At 44.5% G+C, this 21544-nt stretch overlaps 1 protein-coding gene across 2 annotated transcripts in view; it reads right to left on the bottom strand.

The window, feature by feature from the left end:
• LOC147006454 (MAP/microtubule affinity-regulating kinase 4-like) overlaps positions 1 to 21544 on the bottom strand; it is a 74166-nt gene that overhangs the window by 39030 nt on the left and 13592 nt on the right. For both annotated transcript variants that reach the window (XM_085868764.1, XM_085868765.1), the window contains 5 exons: positions 19145 to 19231; positions 14084 to 14170; positions 11336 to 11377; positions 7350 to 7398; positions 4392 to 4457 (listed from right to left, as the gene is read on the bottom strand). In XM_085868764.1, the coding sequence (XP_085724890.1) occupies positions 4392 to 4457; positions 7350 to 7398; positions 11336 to 11377; positions 14084 to 14170; positions 19145 to 19231 (331 nt within the window). The remainder of the gene's footprint in view (positions 1 to 4391; positions 4458 to 7349; positions 7399 to 11335; positions 11378 to 14083; positions 14171 to 19144; positions 19232 to 21544) is intronic.

The following is a 21544-nucleotide window of genomic DNA, read 5'->3' as shown; positions in this document are numbered from 1 at the left end:
ACAAATCTCATCCGAGTCTCTCTCAGGAACCACTCGTTGGACACAAAATCCGACCAGCGATAGCCAAGGATTTTCCGAAGAGACCTGGTACCAAAGGCATTAAGTCTCCGTCTCAGATCCTTGGTCAGAGTCCAAGTCTCGCATCCAAAGAGCAAGACTGGATGTACCAAGGACCTGAAGACTCGGACTTTCGTCCTCCCGCACAGGTACCGGCAGCGCCACACCCCATGATCCAGTGAATCCATGACTCCCAAGGCCCGACCCATACATCTATTGACCTCTGACTCACAGCCAGCAGAGACATGAATATCACTGCCAAGGTAAGTGAACCTCTCCATGACCTCAACATCCTCACCACAAACAGACACAGACAGGTCAGCAGCATCCAAGATGTCACTGAAAGCCTGGATCATAGTTTTGACCCAAGAAACCCGTAATCCCAGCGGCTGCGACTCCTCATTCAGCACATTGAGGGACCCCAAAAGGATATCTAAAGTCTCCGCAAAGAATCCTGCATCATCTGCAAAATCAAGGTCCGAGATCTTGACATTCTGCAAAACGATGCACTGCAGCTTGATCTCTCCGACATCCTCCCTAAAATCCAGTCCATACAAGTGCTGAAAAATGTGGGGGCCAGTACACACCCCTGACGAACTCCAGTAACAAAGGGAAATGAGTCAGAGATGGTACCACCACACTTCACAGCACTCTCAGTACCAGAGTGGAGTTCAGACATCAGATCTATCAGTTTTGGTGGCACCCCACGAAGACCAAGAATCCTCCAGAGGGTGTCCCGATTCACTGAATGGAACGCTTTACAGAGATCAACATAGGCTTCAAGCAGCCCCTGCCGAAACGCTCGTCTGCGTTCGGTGAGGACACGAAGAGCAAGGATACGGTCATTCGTTGACCTCTTTGGTGTAAAGCCTGACTGCTTTGGACGCTGGTGCTCAAGCAGATGGTGGCGAACCCTATCAGTAATTATCCGAGCAAAGACCTTGCCCGGCACTGAGAGCAGCGTCACCCCTCGGTAGTTGTTGCAGTCTTGGCGATCACCCTTCCCTTTCCAGAGAGGAACAACAAGGCCCCTCTTCCAATCAGTTGTGATGATGCCTGTGTTCCAGGCAAGAGCACAAAACTGCATGCAACAACATGAGTGCAGCATTTCCACCAGCATTGAGAAGTTCAGCATGGATGCCACAGATCCCGGGAGCTTTGTCCCATTTCAACTGGTTCACCGCAGCCCGTGTTTCCACAAGCGAAGGTGGACCACAGTTGATTGGAGAGTCAGCAACAGGGATTGTAACACCCTTGACGTCCAACTCGACAGCTGGGGGATCAGCCTGGTAGAACCGCTCAAAGTAACCGGCCCAGCGGGCCTTCACTTCAGACTCCTCTGTCAAGAACCTACCACTCTCTGCTCTAACTGCAGTGCTCCGAGGGATGGGCTTGGATGAACGCAATGTGCGAATTCCCCTGGAAGCGGGACGAGAATCACCTGTCCACAGGTGATGCTCTACCCCCTCACAGATTCCTCGCACATAGGGGACCAACACACACCTCATAACCATCCCTATCAGTTCCAGTCGATGCATTGAAATCCCCCAAGACGAGAAGTGTATCTCGTCTGGGGCACTGATCAACCACAGACTCCAGCGTGGCGTAGAATGCATCCTTCACGGTGAGATCACTCGCCTCAGTCGGAGCATAAACAGAGACCAGGGAAATGACACCTAAGGAGTGACGAATCCTTAATCTCATAATACGCTTGTTGACCGGTGTTACCTCAATAATTATCATTGGGGTCAGCTAATTGGACACAGCTACAGCAACTCCTTGAGTATGGTAACCATCAGAGCGACCAGACCAATTGTAGGTGTAACCACCCACCATTATCTCGCCGCAATCCGGTCTCCGGACCTCAACAAGAGATGCAATCCCGATGTCCAAACGCTTGAGCTCAGATGATAACAGAGACAGTTGATCATTCTCTCTTAATGATAGGACATTCCAGACACCCACCCGAAGGGACCGCCTCAGGTTAACCCAAGGAGACTGCCGTCTGGTGGACGACACCTCAGCACCACTCCGACACACTCTCCCACAATCTGACCCAGGGAGGTTACCCCGTGGTTTCCCTCCTATCATCAAAGATTGGGGGTCCCGAAGGCTTTGCTCCAATCCCGTCATCTGGTGAGCTGCCCTGCGAAGGGAAGCTGCACAGGAGGTACTCCCATGGAGTGGGTTTTCAGATTTTGGGGGTTTAGGGTTCTAAGGGGTTTTAAAGGGCCTTTGGGTTTCACTTCTCGTCTTTCACACGAAGTCAAAACAAAAGATGGGATGAGATGAAATGGGCAGGATGGAAAACCATTTACCAAATAAAACGAGGCACGTATCTGCAAGGCACATTAACCAATCATGAAGTACAAATGTACAGGCACATAAAACAATGAAGAAAGGCACACAAGAGCAGATTCCAACCCTGAGCACTTATTTCTCTTTCTCCTCTTACTTATGTCACTAAAAACAAGACAACACACCAGACGAATCCTTCCGAGCAAACATAGATAGCAAGGGAAGAAGACAAAAAGGCAGAGCAAAACGTTTGATCAGCCTATTACTCACTCCGGCATGCATCATTGGATGTGTGCCAATCCCATTTTGGGAATAAAATGAGGAAGAAGGAGGAATAAGTAAAACAGAAGGGTGTGAGTGAGACCGTGTGCTATATTAGCTTTTGAGGAAACATGTGAGGTGCGAATGTAAAACCTCACCCAGAAGGGTCAAGAGGCAAAACATTGACAGCACTTTGGAATCATGATGCTCTATTTGAGAGGAGGGAGACATATTTAGGAATTATTTAAGGGAAAGCAAGAGACAGCAGTGCAGTTCAGTAGTGGAGCTACCTCCCCATGCCAGGGACATTGCTGCTCATTCATTCTCGCGCCTCTGTCTCGTACTGGACCCATCGCTGTGCCGTTCACCCAGCACTGTCTGGCACAGCTTGTCCTGGCTCCAGCACAAATGGAAATGGTGGTCACTCATTCTCGGCACAAATTGGCAGGCAGGTTGTCTCCAGGTCCGCAGCGCATTGCAACAAACACGAATGGTCTGGTGTTCTGCCTTTTAAGCCGCTTGAGAGGGACGGAAACTTCAGGCAGCAAAGTTTGTAGGGGGTGGAGTTTCCAGAAGCGCAGGTCTTGGCGTGCCCTTTGACTTGGCACAGTGCAATTTCATTGGTGCACTCACCACCCAATGCCCCCTTTTCTGTCAATCATTTCAGAGTTGGCCATTTCCTCTTCGTTGTTGACTCTTCCTCTCACGGTTTTTCCTGCCCAGCACTTTTAAAAAGTGAGGTGGGGAGTCCTTTGTCGAGAATGTGGTTGTGTGCAATGATGTGTGAGAGTTAATGAAAAAAGATAGGGATTTGTTCAGAATAACAGGTTTGTACCTGATGCAGACTCGATTGCATGTTACATGGTAATTTGGGGGAACAGAAGAAACCAAATTGATCTGTGGTACGAGTGACATGGCAACCACCGAAAATGAGCCATGGCCATGAATAAGAGGAGGATAATTGAAGAGAAGAAAGAAGACCTCTCAAAAACCCCACACAATGCATCTGCCCCATTTCCCTTTAGACACCAGTTGGGGGTTTATCTGTGCACACATATTCACAGTACAACTGACGACAGGGACCTCGACGTGTCATGGATGAAGCTATTCAAATTGCTTCGGACTTCAACAGACTGTGCAAGCCTGAGGTTAAACAGCCATTCCCACAATGCTGCTGCAAAGAGAGACAACAAACAGGCTCCACATCCAGCCAAACCTCATTTATTTCTGTTAGCACCTCCTGTGATGAGGACATAATGAAACAGAAGCGAACCACAGGAATTGAGTTGGGTTCACATCATAACCGGAAGTGGATGTGAGAAAAAGGTGAAATCCACACAAAATCACATTTCTTCTAATTTACTTTTTCATTTTAACATTTTCATGGAAGATCTCCAGACATTAAGAACATTCATCATTAAAAACACCCAATCTCTGTTGAGGTATATACTGTATATGTGTGTGGCCACTTCTACATTTCCTTGTACTTCATGATTTTACTTTCATTTTGTACTTCCCAAAGTGCAAAAATGGAATTGCTCAACTTGTGATGTGTAAATCAAAGGTCATGATTGAATGCCATGTTTTCTGAAAGATGTGAACCTTTGACACAGAGAACAAAGTCTTTCAAACTTTATATATAAAAAGATCTTTTCATCATTATCAACAATGTTCCAGAATTTGGAGATATCGAATGTTTTAGCTGCTCAAGTGTGTCGAGACTCGATGAGCACAAACATCAGCAGAGTTTTAAAAAACAAAGGAAGAAAACTTACACCCGTCCACAAACTCCACACACAGGACAGCATTTCCTTTCATTTCGGCTGGATAAAGCATCTTCACTGTTGGGGAAACAAAGTGTAATTCCAGTTAAAATATATAATAAACTCATCCAAAGACAAGATAACTGGGAATAACAATCAGGGATCGACTGAGCAGTCAGGAATTCCTGCACCGACAGAGAGGCCTGTGTTCAAAGAAATAAAAATGTTCACATTTTCAGAAATAGCAAAGGAAGGTGATTTTAGAATGTATATTTAAACATAGTATATTAAATGCAGAGGGTTAAAAGTAGATTTTAATCAATTCCCCAAAAAATATGCAGCAAAGTCACAGGGCTGTTAAACATTTTACCTGTTCAAAAACAACATTCACCACTGTTAAATCTACAGTTTCAAACTTTCCAGAAAATGGTTAACTGCATGAACAAATGTTAGTGTGTGTCCGTCAGTCAGTCTGTCCGTTCGTCCGTCAGTCTCGTCCACAACTCCAAAACCATGAAACCTCGTGGACCCAAACTTTGCCTGCAAACAAAAGGAACTCCAAAGATGGTGCATGAGTGAAAATTGGGTGTTTGGGTTAATTTAAACACCCCTTGAGAAGATAATTAACATCCTTATTTAATGAACCTTTGTCAAGGTTGATCCTTGTCACCTCCCTGTCTCTTGCTGGGGTCTTAATTCACCATTTTTTTGTCCTGCTCAACAATGCGATGACTTGGAAGAGGGCGCAATGGTTTCTCAATTACAAGTTTTGTTTATCACTTTCCTCATTCATATCATCGAATGTCTGATCATCATACTTTTGAATTGCTGGGTACATTACAATGTTTTTAACGCCCGGAGACACCAGTGCCTCAGGTGGTGACTGTCCTGGTGAAAATGGACAATATTATTTTACACGATTTTTCCATTTTTTCTACGACCTTCTTTCATTTTATTTCCTTCACTTCAACATGGATAGATACATATAAAACTACAAGGGCACTCACTGGAGCGCATACCACCGCCACGTAATGCCTGATCTACGAGAACATATCAGGTCCAATACATTTTTGAAATATGCCAAACAGTATCACATCGTTTTTCGCACTTTCTCTAAAATGGTGAAGAATCACTTTAAGAATTAAATAATTCTCGCATCCAGATCCACATTCGGATCTTCACCAAATCAAGTTAATTCGTCCTTGTCACACACCCAACCTGTCCACCAAGTTTCATCCGGATCCGTCCACAACATTTTGAGATCCTGCACACAAACAAACAAACAAACAAACAAACAGACCTGAGACAGAATGGGGTGAAAATATAACCTCATTCACACATATATTATAGGTGGTGGAGGTAAAAATTAAATGTTTCGTTTTTAAAGGTTTCTTCAAACATTTTGTTGCTTCAGCACCTTGGCAAGCGCTCTTCAAGCTTTGAGCTCTACAAGTTATGATGGTGACTCTGCGGTGCGGTTCTCCATCAGGACATCTCCAGAGTTAGGAAGGCACAATAAATGAGATGATCACAATGAGTAAAAAAAAATTTCACCTGCCCCTCACCTTCTCCCCAAGCCCAACAAGCAAATGCAAGTCGAGAACCCCTCTCCCTCTTTCCCCCTCAAGTAACCCTGCAAATGCAAGTCCAGAACGCCCTCCTCCCCTCATACTTACCTCCTCCCAAACCCCCTCCCCACTTCCACTCCCCCCTCCTCTCCCCTCCATCCCCTCACTCCCACCCTCCTCCCAGAGTGCATAGTGACATTGGTGGGGCATCGCTCTCCCCCCCACCCCTCATCGCGGAACAAACGGCCGACACTCAAAACTGTGACACCATCTCCCCTCAACAACCAGTACATGAACACGGACGATTTCAGCGAACAATCAAACACCTGTTACCATTGCCCAGCAGTTACCACTCGATCACCTGAAAATATTTATAAATCAATAATTATCTCTCATCTGGAATTATCTGTTCATTAATAAAAAATATCTTTCAACACAAATTTATGCAAATCAAATAAACCAGCATCTACTGTATTGATAGTGGAGAGAAAGTATGTATGTGTGTGTCATCTCCTCCTCAGAGAGGATTTGACCAAGGACACAATAACTTTCAGGGTCTCCCCACCCCTCCACCCCCTACTACCCCCCCCACCATAATCCCACATCAATCATCACACCAACAATACCCACCACCCATACCCCCTCTCCACCATAGCACCACTCCCCCTCTACTGGGGATGGACATCGACATCTCATGGACATGACGGTGGGACACGATACAGACACAAACGGCATCCAGGGATAGTATGCAACAGGACGATCCTGTAACATACAAGACACCTGGTCAGCTTGCGATGATGGAACAAAGCATTCGTTGCCATTTTGTACACTGTGTCTGAGTGTGCCCATTTTGTCCATCCTGTCAAGCCATAATGGGTATTTCTGCTGGAGTAATATAGAAGCCGGTTTATCAATTAATACAAAATCCCTCCATTATAAAGTGCCAATTGAGTGAAAAGCTAAATCTACCGAGGTGTAGTTAAGATGCCACCGGTGTTTACATATTTTTAACACCTCCATCTTCACTTCCACCTTCTTCCTCAGAATCACTCTCATAAGGCTCAAAACGATTCTGCTCCACCATCCCCACAAATACGTTTCCAAATGAAAATCCCGCTGCCAAATGCAAGACCAGAAACTCCCTCCCTTCATACTTACCTCCTCCCAAACCCCCTCCCACTTCCCCTTTTTCTTCCTTCCTCTCTCCTCCATCCTCCTTGCTCCCACCCCCTTCCCAGAGTACAAAGTGACATTGGTGAGGTGTCTCTCCCCCCCACACCTCCTCAGTTCCCAACTGCTCTCCGCTCCCTCCTCCTCACTCCCCAACCCCTCCTCACTCCCTCCTCCTCACACCTCACCCCTCCTCACTCCCACCGCCCTTACACCCCAAATGAACACTTACAAATGTTTGGATGATGTAGTCTTTCCATGATGCGTGCTTCTTTCTGCAACTGCAAAAGAAAAAGAAACAAATGCATCCAAGATTTGGGGATCATGAAAATACATTAAACGGTATTTTTTGTTAACACGTCCTATCATGGGCATCAATGGCTATTTAAAAGGTGTGGTGGGGGGAGGGGGGCATTGTAGAAGTTATATTTGATGGAGAAGCAGGGTTGTGTGGGGGGGGGTGGAATTTAGTTCATGGTTTGTCTGATGATGCCTGCAGTCGGATGTGGACCGTGTTCTGCCTTTTGAGGACGCTTCACAGTCTCATTACACATTCATCTCCAGTGCAACGATGGCAGAATAACTTTTCTCTCCTGAAAATTCTACTCTGGGTGAACAAAGGCTCTTTCAGAAGAAAACTTGAAGTAACACAGCACTCCAGTGAAAATTTCTATCCGTATGAATACTCATTGACAAGTGATACATTTTCTGTGCATGCACACCGTGCAGTACGTGGTACTCCAACTCATGAAATCCAGCATGTGCACAAGCCAATCGCGGTACCTTTTATTAAATACTGCCTTCCAGCACAGTATTGATTTTAGAGGTAACCTCGCAGGGGTCTGAAGCCACCATGTTTTATGGGCTGCTCAACCATGCCTTGATTTGGAACAGGCTGCAACGATTTCGTAACGATAAAGATATTTTTTCCCACTTTCCTGAATCATGTTATCAAATACCTGTTTGTCAAAACTATGAATCGCTGGGTACATTGCCATGCTTATAAACGCCCGGAGATATCAGTGTTTGTTGCTTTATTTCATTTACACACATGTGATAACCACGAGAATCTCTTGAGCGAAGCAGATACAAAGTTTAAGCTCCAGAGTCAAACTTAAAAGAGTTCCAACTCCGAGAAAAGTGTTCATTTCTCCAATTTGGACATATTTGACATTTCTTGCGTCAACGGGAGGTGTATGTTTGATATGACGGTTCGGTGATTGAAAATCACGTGCCAAGTGAGCAGTTTCTTATCAACCATGTCATTGGAATTGCTAAATCACTTGGCAATCACCATACAATATTCACACTGTCCCTGAATACTGTATATCGACGACTTGAACAAAGTTCAGGGGTCGCTCGCCTGCATTGGCCACGTGTTGTTCTGCAATGCAACAGGCAGTGGCTGGCTCACTGAAAATGCGAAAATATATTTTCCACAACGTTTCCTCTTTTTGTACTATCTTCCGTTATTATGAGCTGTCACTTCGGCAAAGACAAATACTGGTAAAATTAAACATTTCACTTTTAAAAGTTTCTTCAACCATTTCCTGGAATGCTTTGCAAAGCCACTTGGCGTGAGTTCTTCAAGTTTCAATGGCGATTCCGCGGTTTTATTCCGGAGATAGGAAGGCAAAATACATCATATGATGACAATGAGAGAAAATAATTTTAAGTTATGAAATCATGAATCGACACACCACGGCAGGAAAGCCAATAGGTACACATGCTCGCTCTGTGTCGCCTGGATTTGAATCCCAACCCAGCTATAAACTGTCATCCCAGTGTTTCACAGGCAGGGTGATTCATCAATGTGTGTGTCATCTCTCTGATGTGTTACGTCACCAAACAGACACGAAACAATGTGATTGCAAGGCTCAAGTCCATTAATTCCGCAGCATGGAACGTTCACATATCTCCGACTCCGTTAAGATGGCGTCTTGTTCACGTTCCACATGCCCCTCCCCCTTGCCTCATCATCTTCCTCACAACCTCTGAACATCCGGCAATTCAACAACAACAACAACAACAACATATTTGGAAGGAATACACAACTGGTCAAAAGTTTTAGAACACCCCCATTTTTCTAGTTTTTACTGAAATTTAAGCAGTTCAAGTCCATTGAATAACCTGAAATGGTACAGAGCTAAGCAGAAAACTGCCAGAGGTTAAAAAAAAGTTTGTTACCAAAAACTGAAAAATAATGCAAATTTCAGAGTTGTTCAAAAGGCCCTTTTCAGGGAACAAGTAATGGGGTCGCAACTGCAGCTGTTCTGCAGCAATGGAAGTAAATTAAGCCTTGAAAGTTGATGCAAACAATGCCTACAGGTGTCCCAACTTTTGTTGATGAGTTACAAACCCTTTGTCTGTATAAAAGCAGTGTTGGAACAGACTGTGTTGCTACACCCTCTGAAGCATTATTTGGACAATATTACACTGCAAGAAGTCGTATATTGCTCTCATAATGGCGAGAAAAAGTCAATTAACAAATGAAAAATTGGAAAAAGACAAGAGAAAATCACTTCAAGCATGTAGAAATGCAAAAAAAGAAATCGAAATTTTGTTGAAAAAATAGTTGCAAATTTTTTTTTTCTCTAACAATTTTTTTTTGGGGGGGGAGGGTGGAAATCACTTAAAACATGTAGAAATGCAAAAAAAAAAATCAAATATCTTCAAATTGGCCACCATAGCGGCCATATTGCATTTTGGACCAAGTCCAAAATCTTATGGCATGATCCTTGGACCAGACCTAACCCCCCCACCAAGTTTCCTCGAAATCCATCGAGGAGTTTTTTCCGTAATACTGTTCACAAACATACAAACAAACAAACAGAAAGGGGTGAAAACAGTCACCTCCATCCATCTTCGATGGCGGAGGTTAACAAGACGGTAGGTTTAAAATCATGAAATGGCCAGCACAATCTCGAGACTTCAACCCCATCGAGCTGGTTTGGGACGAACTGGACAGAAGGGTGAAAAGCAAAGCAACGTACAAGTGCAACACATTTGTGGGAACTTCTACAACAGTGTTGGGAAGATCTTTCCAAACAAAATTTGATTTCCATTGTTGAACGAATGCCACGAGTATTGAGTATTGTTCAAATGCAAATCTGGCTTCTTTGTGGGGTGCCATCTCGTACATATTCGTACGAGTGTGCACACTAATCAGATATAACAAAGCTGTTATATCTGAAAAATGTAGCTATTTTGATGTGAAAAATTTGGATTAAATTTTGTTCAACAAAACGATTGCATGATTTCTTTTTATCTGCAATTGTTCAGTTGTTCGATGCTTTCATTTCAGAGTACATTGAAACATTAAATTGCTTAAATTTCAGTAAAAACTGGAAAATGGGGGTGTTCTAAAACCTTCAACTTGTAGTGTATAACACCTACGAAAGAACACAACAGGACAGACGATAAACTGGGCATCACATGTATGTGCAGGTGAGGTGTGCTTACACATTGTAAGCAATATATTTACATGTGTATTTCAATTGTAATGCGATTATTTCCTTCTGCCGTTGATCTTCCTCGCCAGTCCAGGAATCAAAGTCCAGGAACCGAAACCCCCTCTTCCCGTTGGCCCTTGGTTTCTGCGATTGCGGTTTGAACGATCACAGGATTTTCCAGGAACCTTACCCCCGCGATATTGTCGGGTTTACTGTATTTCTTTGTCGATTCCTTGTTCCCCCTTTCTTCCCCACCTCAACCCGTCATCGTATACCTCAGTTGGTTCAATCATCTCCTGTTTATTTATTCGGTCGGGATTTGGGAAATAAACCTGTAGGTTTTAAAAGAGTGAAAAGCCTCGTGTGCTTCTTGTAATTCCCTTGTGCACAAAGCCATCATTGTGTGAATGCAGTCCAAGGGAATAAAAAGCCAATTTGGTCGGTCCATCCGTCCAACATCAGTCTAAATTGGCACGGAAGCGACAGTATTTTATGTACTCAACAAAAAAATTGATGGTGGGGGTGGGGGTGATGGGCATCGATATATTATCACCACTCATCAAAAAAGTGGGGCGGGGAAATGTCCCCCGATTCCCTACCCATCATCGCCCCTTTGGCCTGAAACTGCACCCACAGTAGAGGAATTCACACAGGTTAAGTAAGACAGAGCAGTCTAACGGACACATTCTCCATGATCGGCGTCGATATAAACTGAATCAGTTCTGAGATTTTATGCACTGTTACCTCCGCATCCACACAAACTCACCTCTCGTTGATACTCTTTTTTTCTCACAAACTTCAATGCAGCCTGGAAGAGGAAGACAAGAAATTAGGTCACATGACAACACCTTGGGTCTGAAGTGCATGAAGGCATAAAATAAGTAAAAGTACAATTTTTATATAAAGTAATGAATACAATGGCCTTTGTGGATCAGGGTGAGTTGGCTCATGCTGTGTTGGTTTAGTAATTTCTAGAATCTTTTACAATCAGGCAAAACAACTTTTCCTTTTAATAAGTTGCACATTTGATGTATTCACATGTTGGTCAAAAATGAATTTATTGAAAATAATGATATATTTACATCTCACAGAGCTTTGCTATGTCACAATGATGAAAATATTACATCGACCACTAACTTTCAAGGCCCACATGAGTTTTTACTCTCCACACCCTTTTATCCTGAGTATCCTCTTCACCACCTCCTTCGATCATGAGCCACGATTGCGTCTCCAATCTTTTTGAAAATATGTAGTTAAAGCAATGCTCATCACAAGACTGTTAAATTTTTGATCTCTCTATTCATTTAATCTCCCTTACCTCTCCCCATTTCCTCTTCTCTGTCTCTCTTCCTCCCTTTTTTTTTCTCCTATCCTCAAATTTTGACCCCATACATGTGGAGCAAAAAGCGGGGTTAAGCTATTGATCGAAATCCATCTGTCAGGCTGTCTGTTTTCCAACAGTTTCTGATCGATGAACAACTTGTTGAAATTGAATGTTATTTTTTGAACACTAATCGGAACACAAACGGACTCTTCAGCAGTACTTTGTCTCTAATTTTGTCGAAATCGAAGGACACAAACAACAGGAACGAAAAACTAATGCAACATGTTCGATAAGGTGGTGTAATAGTGACTGTAAAATGGCAGTAAATTCAGGAATTCTTTATTTTATTGAAAATTTAATTATACACTTGAACCCAGTGAACACAAATCGCATTCTTTGTACTTTCAAAACCCTTCTATTTGCAGCACTTGGAAATGTTATATTGGGTAGTGCAGCACCATATATAAAGAGAGTCTGGCATTTATTTTGTTCTCTCCATGGTGTGCTGTGATTCGCAATTGCAGTCACGTGGTTTCAAGGTATCATGTTGCCCCCCCCCTCTCCCACTTCCAATTTGAACAGTTCAGTTGACGTCAAGTCTCCAATGACATCAATTTTGATATTTTGAAGAACAATTTCAAGGAAGATGGTTTCTTGTGTGGCCGAAGCCCGTCACACTCACGATGGGCAATGTACAATGACACATCACATCCTGAGGGATTCTGAGAAATGAAAACACAATGGGCCACCAGAGAGAAGAGAGATCCCCAAAAGGATCTGAACACCAGTGCCCAGAGCGGTCAAGCTTTACAACAAAGAGGACAACGATTGACTCTTTGCTTGCTCTTCGGGTCCTCACAGAACGCAGACGACAGTTTCGGCAGAGGCTGCTTGCAGCTCATGCTTGATGAGCAAATCTCTTGAAAGCATTTGATGCAGTGAATCGGGACGCCCTCTGGAGGCTTCTTGGTCTTCGTGGGGTGCCACCAAAACTGATCAATCTGATGTCTGAACTATACTCTGGTACTGAGAGTGCTGTGAGATGTGGTAATACCATCTCTAACTTATTTCCAGTTGTTACTGGAGTTCCTCAGGGATGTGTGCTGGCCCCCACCCTTTTCAGCACTTGTATGGACTGGATTCTGGAGAGGATGTCGGAGAGATCAAGCTGTGGTGCATCGTTTGGGAATGTCAAGATCTCTGGCCTTGGTTTTGCAGATGATGTAGTTATCTTTGTGGAGACTCAAGATATCCTTTTAGGGGCCCTCGAGATGCTGAAGGAGGAGTCGGAGCCGCTGGCATTATGGGTTTCCTGGGTCAAAACTAAGATCCCGGCTTTCAATGTCATCCTGGAGGCTGCTATCCTGTCTGTACCTGTTGGTGGTGAGGATGTTGAGGTCACGGAGAGATTCACTAACCTTGGCAGTGATATTCATGTCACTTCTGGCTGTGAGCCAGAGGTCAACAGATGTCTGGGTTGGGCCTGGGGAGTCATGGATTCACTGGATCATGGGGTGTGTCACTGCTGAAACCTATGCAGGAGGACGAAAGTCCGAGTCTTCAGGTCCTTGGTGCTCCCAGTCTTGCTCTACGGATGTAAGACTTGGACTCTGACCAGGGATCTGAGACGGTGACTTAATTCTTTTGGTAAAACTTCGATTCAGATTATCCTTGGCTATCACTGGTCAGACTTTGTGTCCAACGAGCCGTTGCCGAGAGAGATTCAAATTACATTTGTTTCCTGCATAGTTCATGAGCATCAGCTGCAGCAGTATAGACGTGTGGCTCATTTTCCTGATGCTGACCCTGCTCACCAGATTCTCTCACCGAGGGAGCCTCGAGATTGGAGGCCAATGGGCCGACCACATGCCTCGTGATTGCAGCAGGTTGATCAGTATCTCAAGTGGAGGGGTTAGGCCAGGAATCTGCCTGGGGGATGGCCAGAAGGAGGCCGCTGGAGTGCCAGCAGAAACTGGATGCATCGATGTGCTGCTCCCTTACCTGACCTGACCTGATCATAAACTGACATCTGTCGTCAGATGGACAGATAGAGTGAACCAATTGCTTAACACTGCATTCTGCTTCACACCAGGAGTAAAAACACATCGCTCAGCTGTTCGACAACAACAAAGCAAAAAAACACCATTTGGCTGTACCCCCACTGTACAACAGCATACCACAAATTCCTACCTCTTCTCCAGAGATGATGTTCTTTGCCCTGTACACTCTCCCAAAACCTCCTTCTCCAATCTTTTTAAGGAGGACCCAGTCCTGAATCTGAAAACAAAATACACAATGATCTTAACAAAGTCCTTGTGGATGTTAACAGTGAAAGAAATCAGATTTATTTCAATGATTATGTCACATCAAGTATTGTATGAAATCTCCCGTTGCATAAATATAAAGGGAGACAAGAATACAGACAAGTATGTCTGTGACACAGAACTGTTCATTTGTCAAATTTGAATATTGTTTGACACTCTGGGCATCTCCAAGTGTTCCTGCCTTTATTTCATTTCCGCACATGTGATGAGCAAGAGAATCTCTTAATCTGAGCCAAATTTCAAAATTTAAACTGTGGAATTGACCAAAGCAGCAGTCTCGACTGTGACTAAAAGTGTTCATTTGTCCAATTTGGACATTGTTTGACATTCCAGGGATCTCCCAGTGGTGTTTGTGATAACCGATTGCTCATCACATGATAAGCCAGCAGTTCCTTATCAAGTGTTTTGTTGGAGTAATTGTTTGAGTGCTTAATGGTGGTGCGAGGAATAGTTACCAAAGTAATCTTCCAACCATGGAATTTAAAGGAATCGAGTCATTAACCAGAATCGATGTCGATTTTGAGTCATTCCCACTTCAAAGAAAGAAGCGTATTTTATCAGGGAAAATTTCTCCCATCCCCGTTGGGTATGTTCCAGTTTCAAATGGCCTGGCGATGAAATAATTGAAAAGGAACATGCCCCTGGGGCATCCTGTTTGCAACAAAGCAGCAAAAGCAAGTCTCTTGCAAACCAAACGCCCCATGGACGTGTTCATTTTAAATGAATCTCAAGGCATTTAGAGTTGGCTGGTAACACGTGCTGATTGCTTTGCTGATGGACGGGAAGGCAATACATGGACTGATAAAGATTTGACAGCATTGACATTCAAAAGGTCCAGAAGTGCAGTTTGGAACTATTTTGGGAAGGTGAACAAAGACAGTCCAAAAGTTTCATGCTGACTTTGTTCAATATTTCTTGCTCATCACCATAATATGTGCAACATGATGAAACATGAGAAAACCAGACACAAGAGAGAGTATTTATCAGTGACAGATGAGAATGTGGATTTCAAGAAAACAAAGTCTGCAACAGCAACAAGTTCACTTTCACAATCGACAATAAAAAGCACTTTCAGCCTGGTACGCTGACTTACCTTCCAGTCAAGCTGCCTTCCCTTCCGTTCCCCTTCCGCTCCCCTTCCGCTGCCCCCCCTCCCATCATGCTTCCTTCCTTGCCCCTCCCCTCACACTGCTATCCCTTAGCCCATGCTTCCTCACCCCCCACCTCCCTCCAGGAGTGCATGGCGACGTGTCTTGAGGCATCGTTCTCCTCACATTCCTTGCTCCCCACCCCCACTTCCGAGCTTCTCCTTTCCTTAACCCCACATCGCTCTCGTCCACCACACCCCCTCGCCCTCGCTCGCTCATCCCTCTTATCGTCTGTTCACCACCACCTCATCATCCCCCGTCGAAATCCTCGATCTTTTCTACCCCCTTAATCCACCCCAAACCCACGTCCTTCAAATTCCCTGCTTTCCTCAATGAAAGTCCCTGCAATGTCCATCTTGCATACCTCATGTTCTCCGCCCCATCCCTCTCCCTTCCATTGCTCTCCTCATGTCGCTGTTCCCCAGTGTTTTGTCCTTCCCACTCCCGCCCCTCATGTATCATGCCCCCCCACCCCCTTAATGTGCGTCGTGTGTTAGCTCTCTTACGAGCCTTGACAAGGTTTTCAAAAAAAAAAAACATGTCCATAATGGGAAAGTTACCAAGACAGATGACAGAGTGTTCCTGGCCAAATTCCTGGATCACCCATTTGAACACAAGAAGGAAAAGGTGATGGATAACATCTTCGATTTGTTTTCACTTTCCAACCTTTTTGCTAACGACCGAAATATAGGATCACCACTCACCTCCCCTCATTCATTTCCCCTTTTCTGCAACCTGTGGAGCAAACTTCCACAATCTTCAATTTCATTCCTACTTCCAGGTCTATAAAACCTGGTCTTCCAGGTTCACCATAAACTCAGATCGCCTCCAATCCAAAACCATGATCTTTCTACCCTCGTTGGTCTACCTCTTTTCTCAACTCTCAAATCCTCCCATCTCAACCATGATCTACTTCTTTTGCTCCTTCCTTGCGACCTCAACCTATCCGCTATTTTGCTCCTCTCTCTTCCCCCATCTGCACCATGTGTCCAGCCCATCTCAGCCAGAATTTCACCAATCTCCCCGTCAAACTCATCTGCACACCGGATCTCCTCCCTCAGTTCATCAATCCTCCTTCTATCCAAACTCTTCACTCCCACAATTCTGACCCAGTTGTTTTCGCAAACCTGCAGCCTCTGTTGTTGTTTCTTTGTCAATGCCACTGAATAGAGACCGCAAAGGTAGACCAGCATTACATGTGACATCAGAACCTTCCCTTTCAATTTCCTTGATATCTTTCTAACTCCCATTAATCCCTTCACCCTAATCCATGCATTGGCACACGCCTGAATCATTCTCCACACCTCTGCCTCAGACTTACCATCCTTATGACTTTTCCTCCCAGATATTCAAACCTATTTCCCTGGCTGATCTCCTTCCCCTCTAACCTGATTATTAATTTATTTTCTCTGCTGCCGAATGCACATCACTGCAGTATTCTCCATACTTATGTTCAACCAATGCTTCCAAAAGGCCTCCTTACACTCCCCCAGTACTTCCTGCATCTCCCACCCACTTTCCACCACAACAACCAGATCGTCCACATACAGCATCCTCCCCATACTACCCCTCAAGCTCACCTTCCTGCTCACCAGCTGCATCACCATGACAAACATTAGTCGCCTGAGGGCGCTTCCCTGCCTCAAACTGATGTTCCGACCTAAAAAGGCTACTGCATCTCAAGAGTGAAGAAAAGAGGATGCCAGGAGTGTCTGCGAGTTGTGAAAATCAGGGTCCGACAACATGGGATATCACCTTCATGCTCTGACTGTGCTCAAGAAATACAAGGAAGGCTGTATCACCCATTGCTCGGACATGGGAATGAAAAACTCTTCATCGCTGGAGAGTGCTACTTTTGAGAAGTCGAAGGCCAGCTGAAAGGGAAGAACTTATTGGTGAAACAAGTGGAGCAGAAGCAACAAGGCATTCAAAAGCGGAAAATACAGCACTCAAATATGGAGGTAAACTCGGCAGTAAGTGTGTGACCATGCATGTTGTCGTAAAGAAACTCAAGTGATCTGTTTCTACTGCCATTTTTGACTGTGTTTATGTCGAACGCTAGGATTACGGACCACCTTTCCATAACAATCTTCAGTGATCGAATGCAAGATATCCATCCATAGCATCATTAGCCGTATCTAACTGGTCGTCATAATGTGATGCGTCTTCATCCCATCTACCATGCCCCACAGAGGTATACGACTCATGACGATGTTGGTTTGGAAAGTCCTGTTTTCATTTCTTGATTCTGTCTCGCACAAATCCCCAAATGCACTCAACACAAATATATTGTTCTCCAATTTCTGATCCCCACCCCCAAGTAATGACTTGATTGCCAGGGGAAACGCAGATTCATTCCTCTCTCCCCCTCTCTCTCTGTGCGGAATTACTGCTGTCATCCTCAGCTGGAACAGAAAGCCAGTCAGCATGCACTGGATTAAATCGGTGAAGACAGGAAAAGTACTGAAAACATCATCTTTGGATTGAATTCAAATGGTAGAAAATGTCTCCACTCATGATATCACCAAGTTTCATCCTTATAAATTGTATGGATCTGCAGTGTAAAACATCTTCGTACGAGTGTGCACAACGGTTCTCATCTCTCGTTTCTGCGTGCTCAATGGGTCGCGGCTCATTCGAGACGAACACGGCATGTGTTGTTCAGTTGGCCAGACTCTCTTTATATTTGGCACTGGGGTGGGGTGTTGCTCTCTTTATATATGGCACAAGACTGCTTCAATTGTGCTGAACTTCCAGAATTTTTATTAATGATCTTTTAAAAAAAAAAATCAATATTTTATAAGAATTGATATCAGTAAGATTATTATTTTATTTGAATTGAAGTATATACTTGAATAGTGCATGGGGTAATGCGTTCTATGTTCCCAACATGTTCGATTTAAAATTTGCGAAACTGAACGTTTTTGAAAGTTCCAATCAGGTGATTTGCATTCTTTAGTGCTCAGGAATGTAATTCAATTGAAATAAAATGAAAGTATTAAATGCTGTGGAAAAACAAACAAACACATTTTTCAGAAGTTTACCACCGTTGATGAACAGTCTTTTGCACCACTTGATTTAACACGGACTGTTGTTTGTGTCCTTCACGACGTCTTTAAAAACAGTACGTTTCCTTTTGGAATGATATTCAATTTTGTTTGGCTGGCAGACTGGCAGACAGATTAAAAACCATCATCTTCCATCTCTGGGCACATGCAGATTCGGGCACAAGTTTCCGTATAATTTGCCAAATTCAGAACCAAAGCACGGTTAAACTGCAGGTTTGTGTTCCGATTCATGCTCTGTGTTATTCAAAATATAAAATTCAAATGAAACACCAATGACACTTGGTAGAGTACATACCTCCACCAGGCTGAACAGTTTACATTTCGTATCCCACCGTCAGACCGGATCTGCATCCGGACCTTCAACAAAATCGAATTGGCTTGTTCTTGTCACCTATCTTGTCAAACACCCAACCTATCCACCAATTTTAAACAGAAACCATACATCACTTTATGAGATATCCTGCTCAAAGACAGCAAGACAGATAGACAAGTAGACAGAGAGGTCCACCGTTGGTGGCAGAGGTAACCAAGTCGTTCACTGATCAGAAACTGACATCTGTTGTCAGATCGACAGTGAACAAATTTTTTCACCCTGCCTTCTGCTTTGCACGAGGAATAAAAACACATCATTCAGCTGTTCTTCAACATCAAAGCAACAAAAAAACACTTGGCTGGACCCTCACTGCACAACAACACACCACAAATTCCCACCTCTTCTCCAGAAAGGATGTTCTTTGCTTTCTCCACGATCCCAACAACTCCTTCTCCAATCTTTATCAGTGGGACCCAGTCCCAAATCTGAAACCAAAATACATAAACATAGATGTTAGCAAAGTGCTTGTGGATGTTAACAGTGAAATAAATCAGATGTTTTGAAATGATTCTGTCATATCAAGTATTGTAAGAAATCTCACATTGTGGAAATACAGAGAGAGATATGAATACAGACAAGTATGTCTGTGACAGACCTGTTCATTTGCTTTTGATGATTGAAAGCACTTTCGCCCTGGTACGCTAATGTGCCTTCCCCTCCCCTCACTCTGGCTTCCCTCCCCTCACTCTGGCTTCCCCTCCCCTCAAACTTCCTCCCCTTCCCCTCCTCTCATGCTGCCTTCCCTTCACCCACCCTCCTCGCTCTCCACTCCTCATTCCCCCTCCCTCCACACTGTCCCCCTTCCTCCTCCTCCCGGAGTGTCTGGTGACGTGTGGTGAGGTGTCGCTCTCCTCCCATTCCTTGCTCCCTCACCCTAACTTGCTCATTCTTTCATCAAACCCTTCTTCCTCTCTCCCCTCCTCTCTCCCAACTCCCCTCCTCACTCTGCCCTCGCTCCACCCTCCATCCACTTTTCCCTCCCTCCTCACTCTCCCCTCCCTCTGCTTTCATCCCCACCCCCTTCTCACTCTGCCCTCCTTCCCCTTTCTCCACCCTCGACCCCCACCCCCCCTTGTCCTCTATTTCTCCCCCTACCCCCACTTTTCCTCTCTCCCTCCTCCCTCTCTTAGTATTCCTCTCAGCGAGGCAACAGGTGGTATTTGCTCGTACAATCTCCACTCGTAAAAGAAGTGTATATTTATTTGTTTATTTATTTATTCCATGACATTAATTCCAAAGTCTTGTTCCGGTTTTGAAATGTAATTACAACCAAACTGGAACAAGACTTTGTGGACATCCTGTATGTTGACTGCACAAGGGAAAAAAATATTCATCTCCCATGCTTTCTCTCCCGAGTGATGCAAGACTTCTTGGTCCAAACTTCATCTTACACCAAGAAAATGACTCAAAACACTCAGTTTGAATGGATGAAACATATTTGCACAAGGATAAAGCTGGAGTCTTTCAATGCATTGAATGGCCGCCTCAAGGCACAGATTTCAATGTAATTGAATCTGTATCGGACGATTCGTCAGGCAGGATGGCCGAGAAGGATGCACAATCTCCTCGAAGCTGTTGAGCCTTGGTTTAAATCTTTGCCCAACTGTAAACTGTCATCTCAGTGTTTCAAGGGCAGGGTGATTCATCAATGTGTGTGCCATCCCTTGGATGGATGTCAAAATGGGCATCCCATCTGCTGGCATTCGTTGGTGGATGTTAAAGATCCCACGGTGTCCTTCACAAAGAGTAGGCAAGCTCTTGCCAGCACCATCGCCAAATTCCTACACTGATTAAGCTGGAGTCGCAACCTGAGCAGGATTGTAGCAAAGTAACTGCTTCGGGATGATGATGATGATGATGATGATGATGATGATGATGATGATGATGATGATGATGATGATGATGATGATGATATTTGGACAAAGAAAAATTAAAAATAATCACAGCAACTTACATTATCTTTGGAAGGCAAGGAACACGATTCCACAAGAGTTTATAACAAAATTATGTGAAAGTATCAGGTCAGGTCAGGTCTGGTAGCATGCCCGGAGCAGCGCGTCGCTGCGTCCACTTTCCACCGGTACTCCAGGGGCCTCTGTCTGGACATCCCCCAGGTTGATGGCTGGCCCATTCCCATCTCCTTGAGATGCTGATCAAACTACTACAACCACGAGGAATGTGGTCGGCCCGTTGGCCTCCTCCTCTCACGAGGATCCTTCACCGAGAGAATCTTGTGAGCAGGATCAGCATCAGGGAAATGAGCCACATGTCCACACAGCTGCAGCTGCTGCTCACAGACTATGCAGGTAAAAACTCTCATTTGAGTCTCTCTCAGGAACCACTCGTTGGACACAAAGTCCGATCAGCAATAGCAAAGGAATTCCATGAAGAGTCCTGGTATGAAAGGAATTAAGTCTCCATCGCAGATACCAGGTCAGAGTCCACAGAGCAAAACTGGAAGCACCAAGGATCTGAAGACTTGGACTTTCATCCTTCTGCACAAGTTCGACAGCGCGACACGCCATGATCCAGTGAAACCGTGACTCCCCAGGTATGATCCAGACATCTATTGACCTCTGGCTCACAGCCAGCAGAGACATTAATACCAGTGCCAAGGAAAGTGAATCTCTCCGTGACCTCAACATAAACAGGTACAGAACAGATTGCAGCATCCGAGATGTCAATGAAAGCCTGGATCTTAATTTTGACCCAGGCAACTCAGAATCCCAGCGGCTCGG

Source organism: Eptatretus burgeri, unplaced genomic scaffold (genome assembly GCF_056783735.1).
Source record: "Eptatretus burgeri isolate ZD-2024b unplaced genomic scaffold, Ebu_testis_v1 Ebu_testis_scaffold_3173, whole genome shotgun sequence".
Lineage (NCBI taxonomy): Eukaryota > Metazoa > Chordata > Myxini > Myxiniformes > Myxinidae > Eptatretus > Eptatretus burgeri.
Note: the sequence above shows the minus strand (reverse complement) of the source record. Positions and strands in the feature narration are given on the sequence as shown.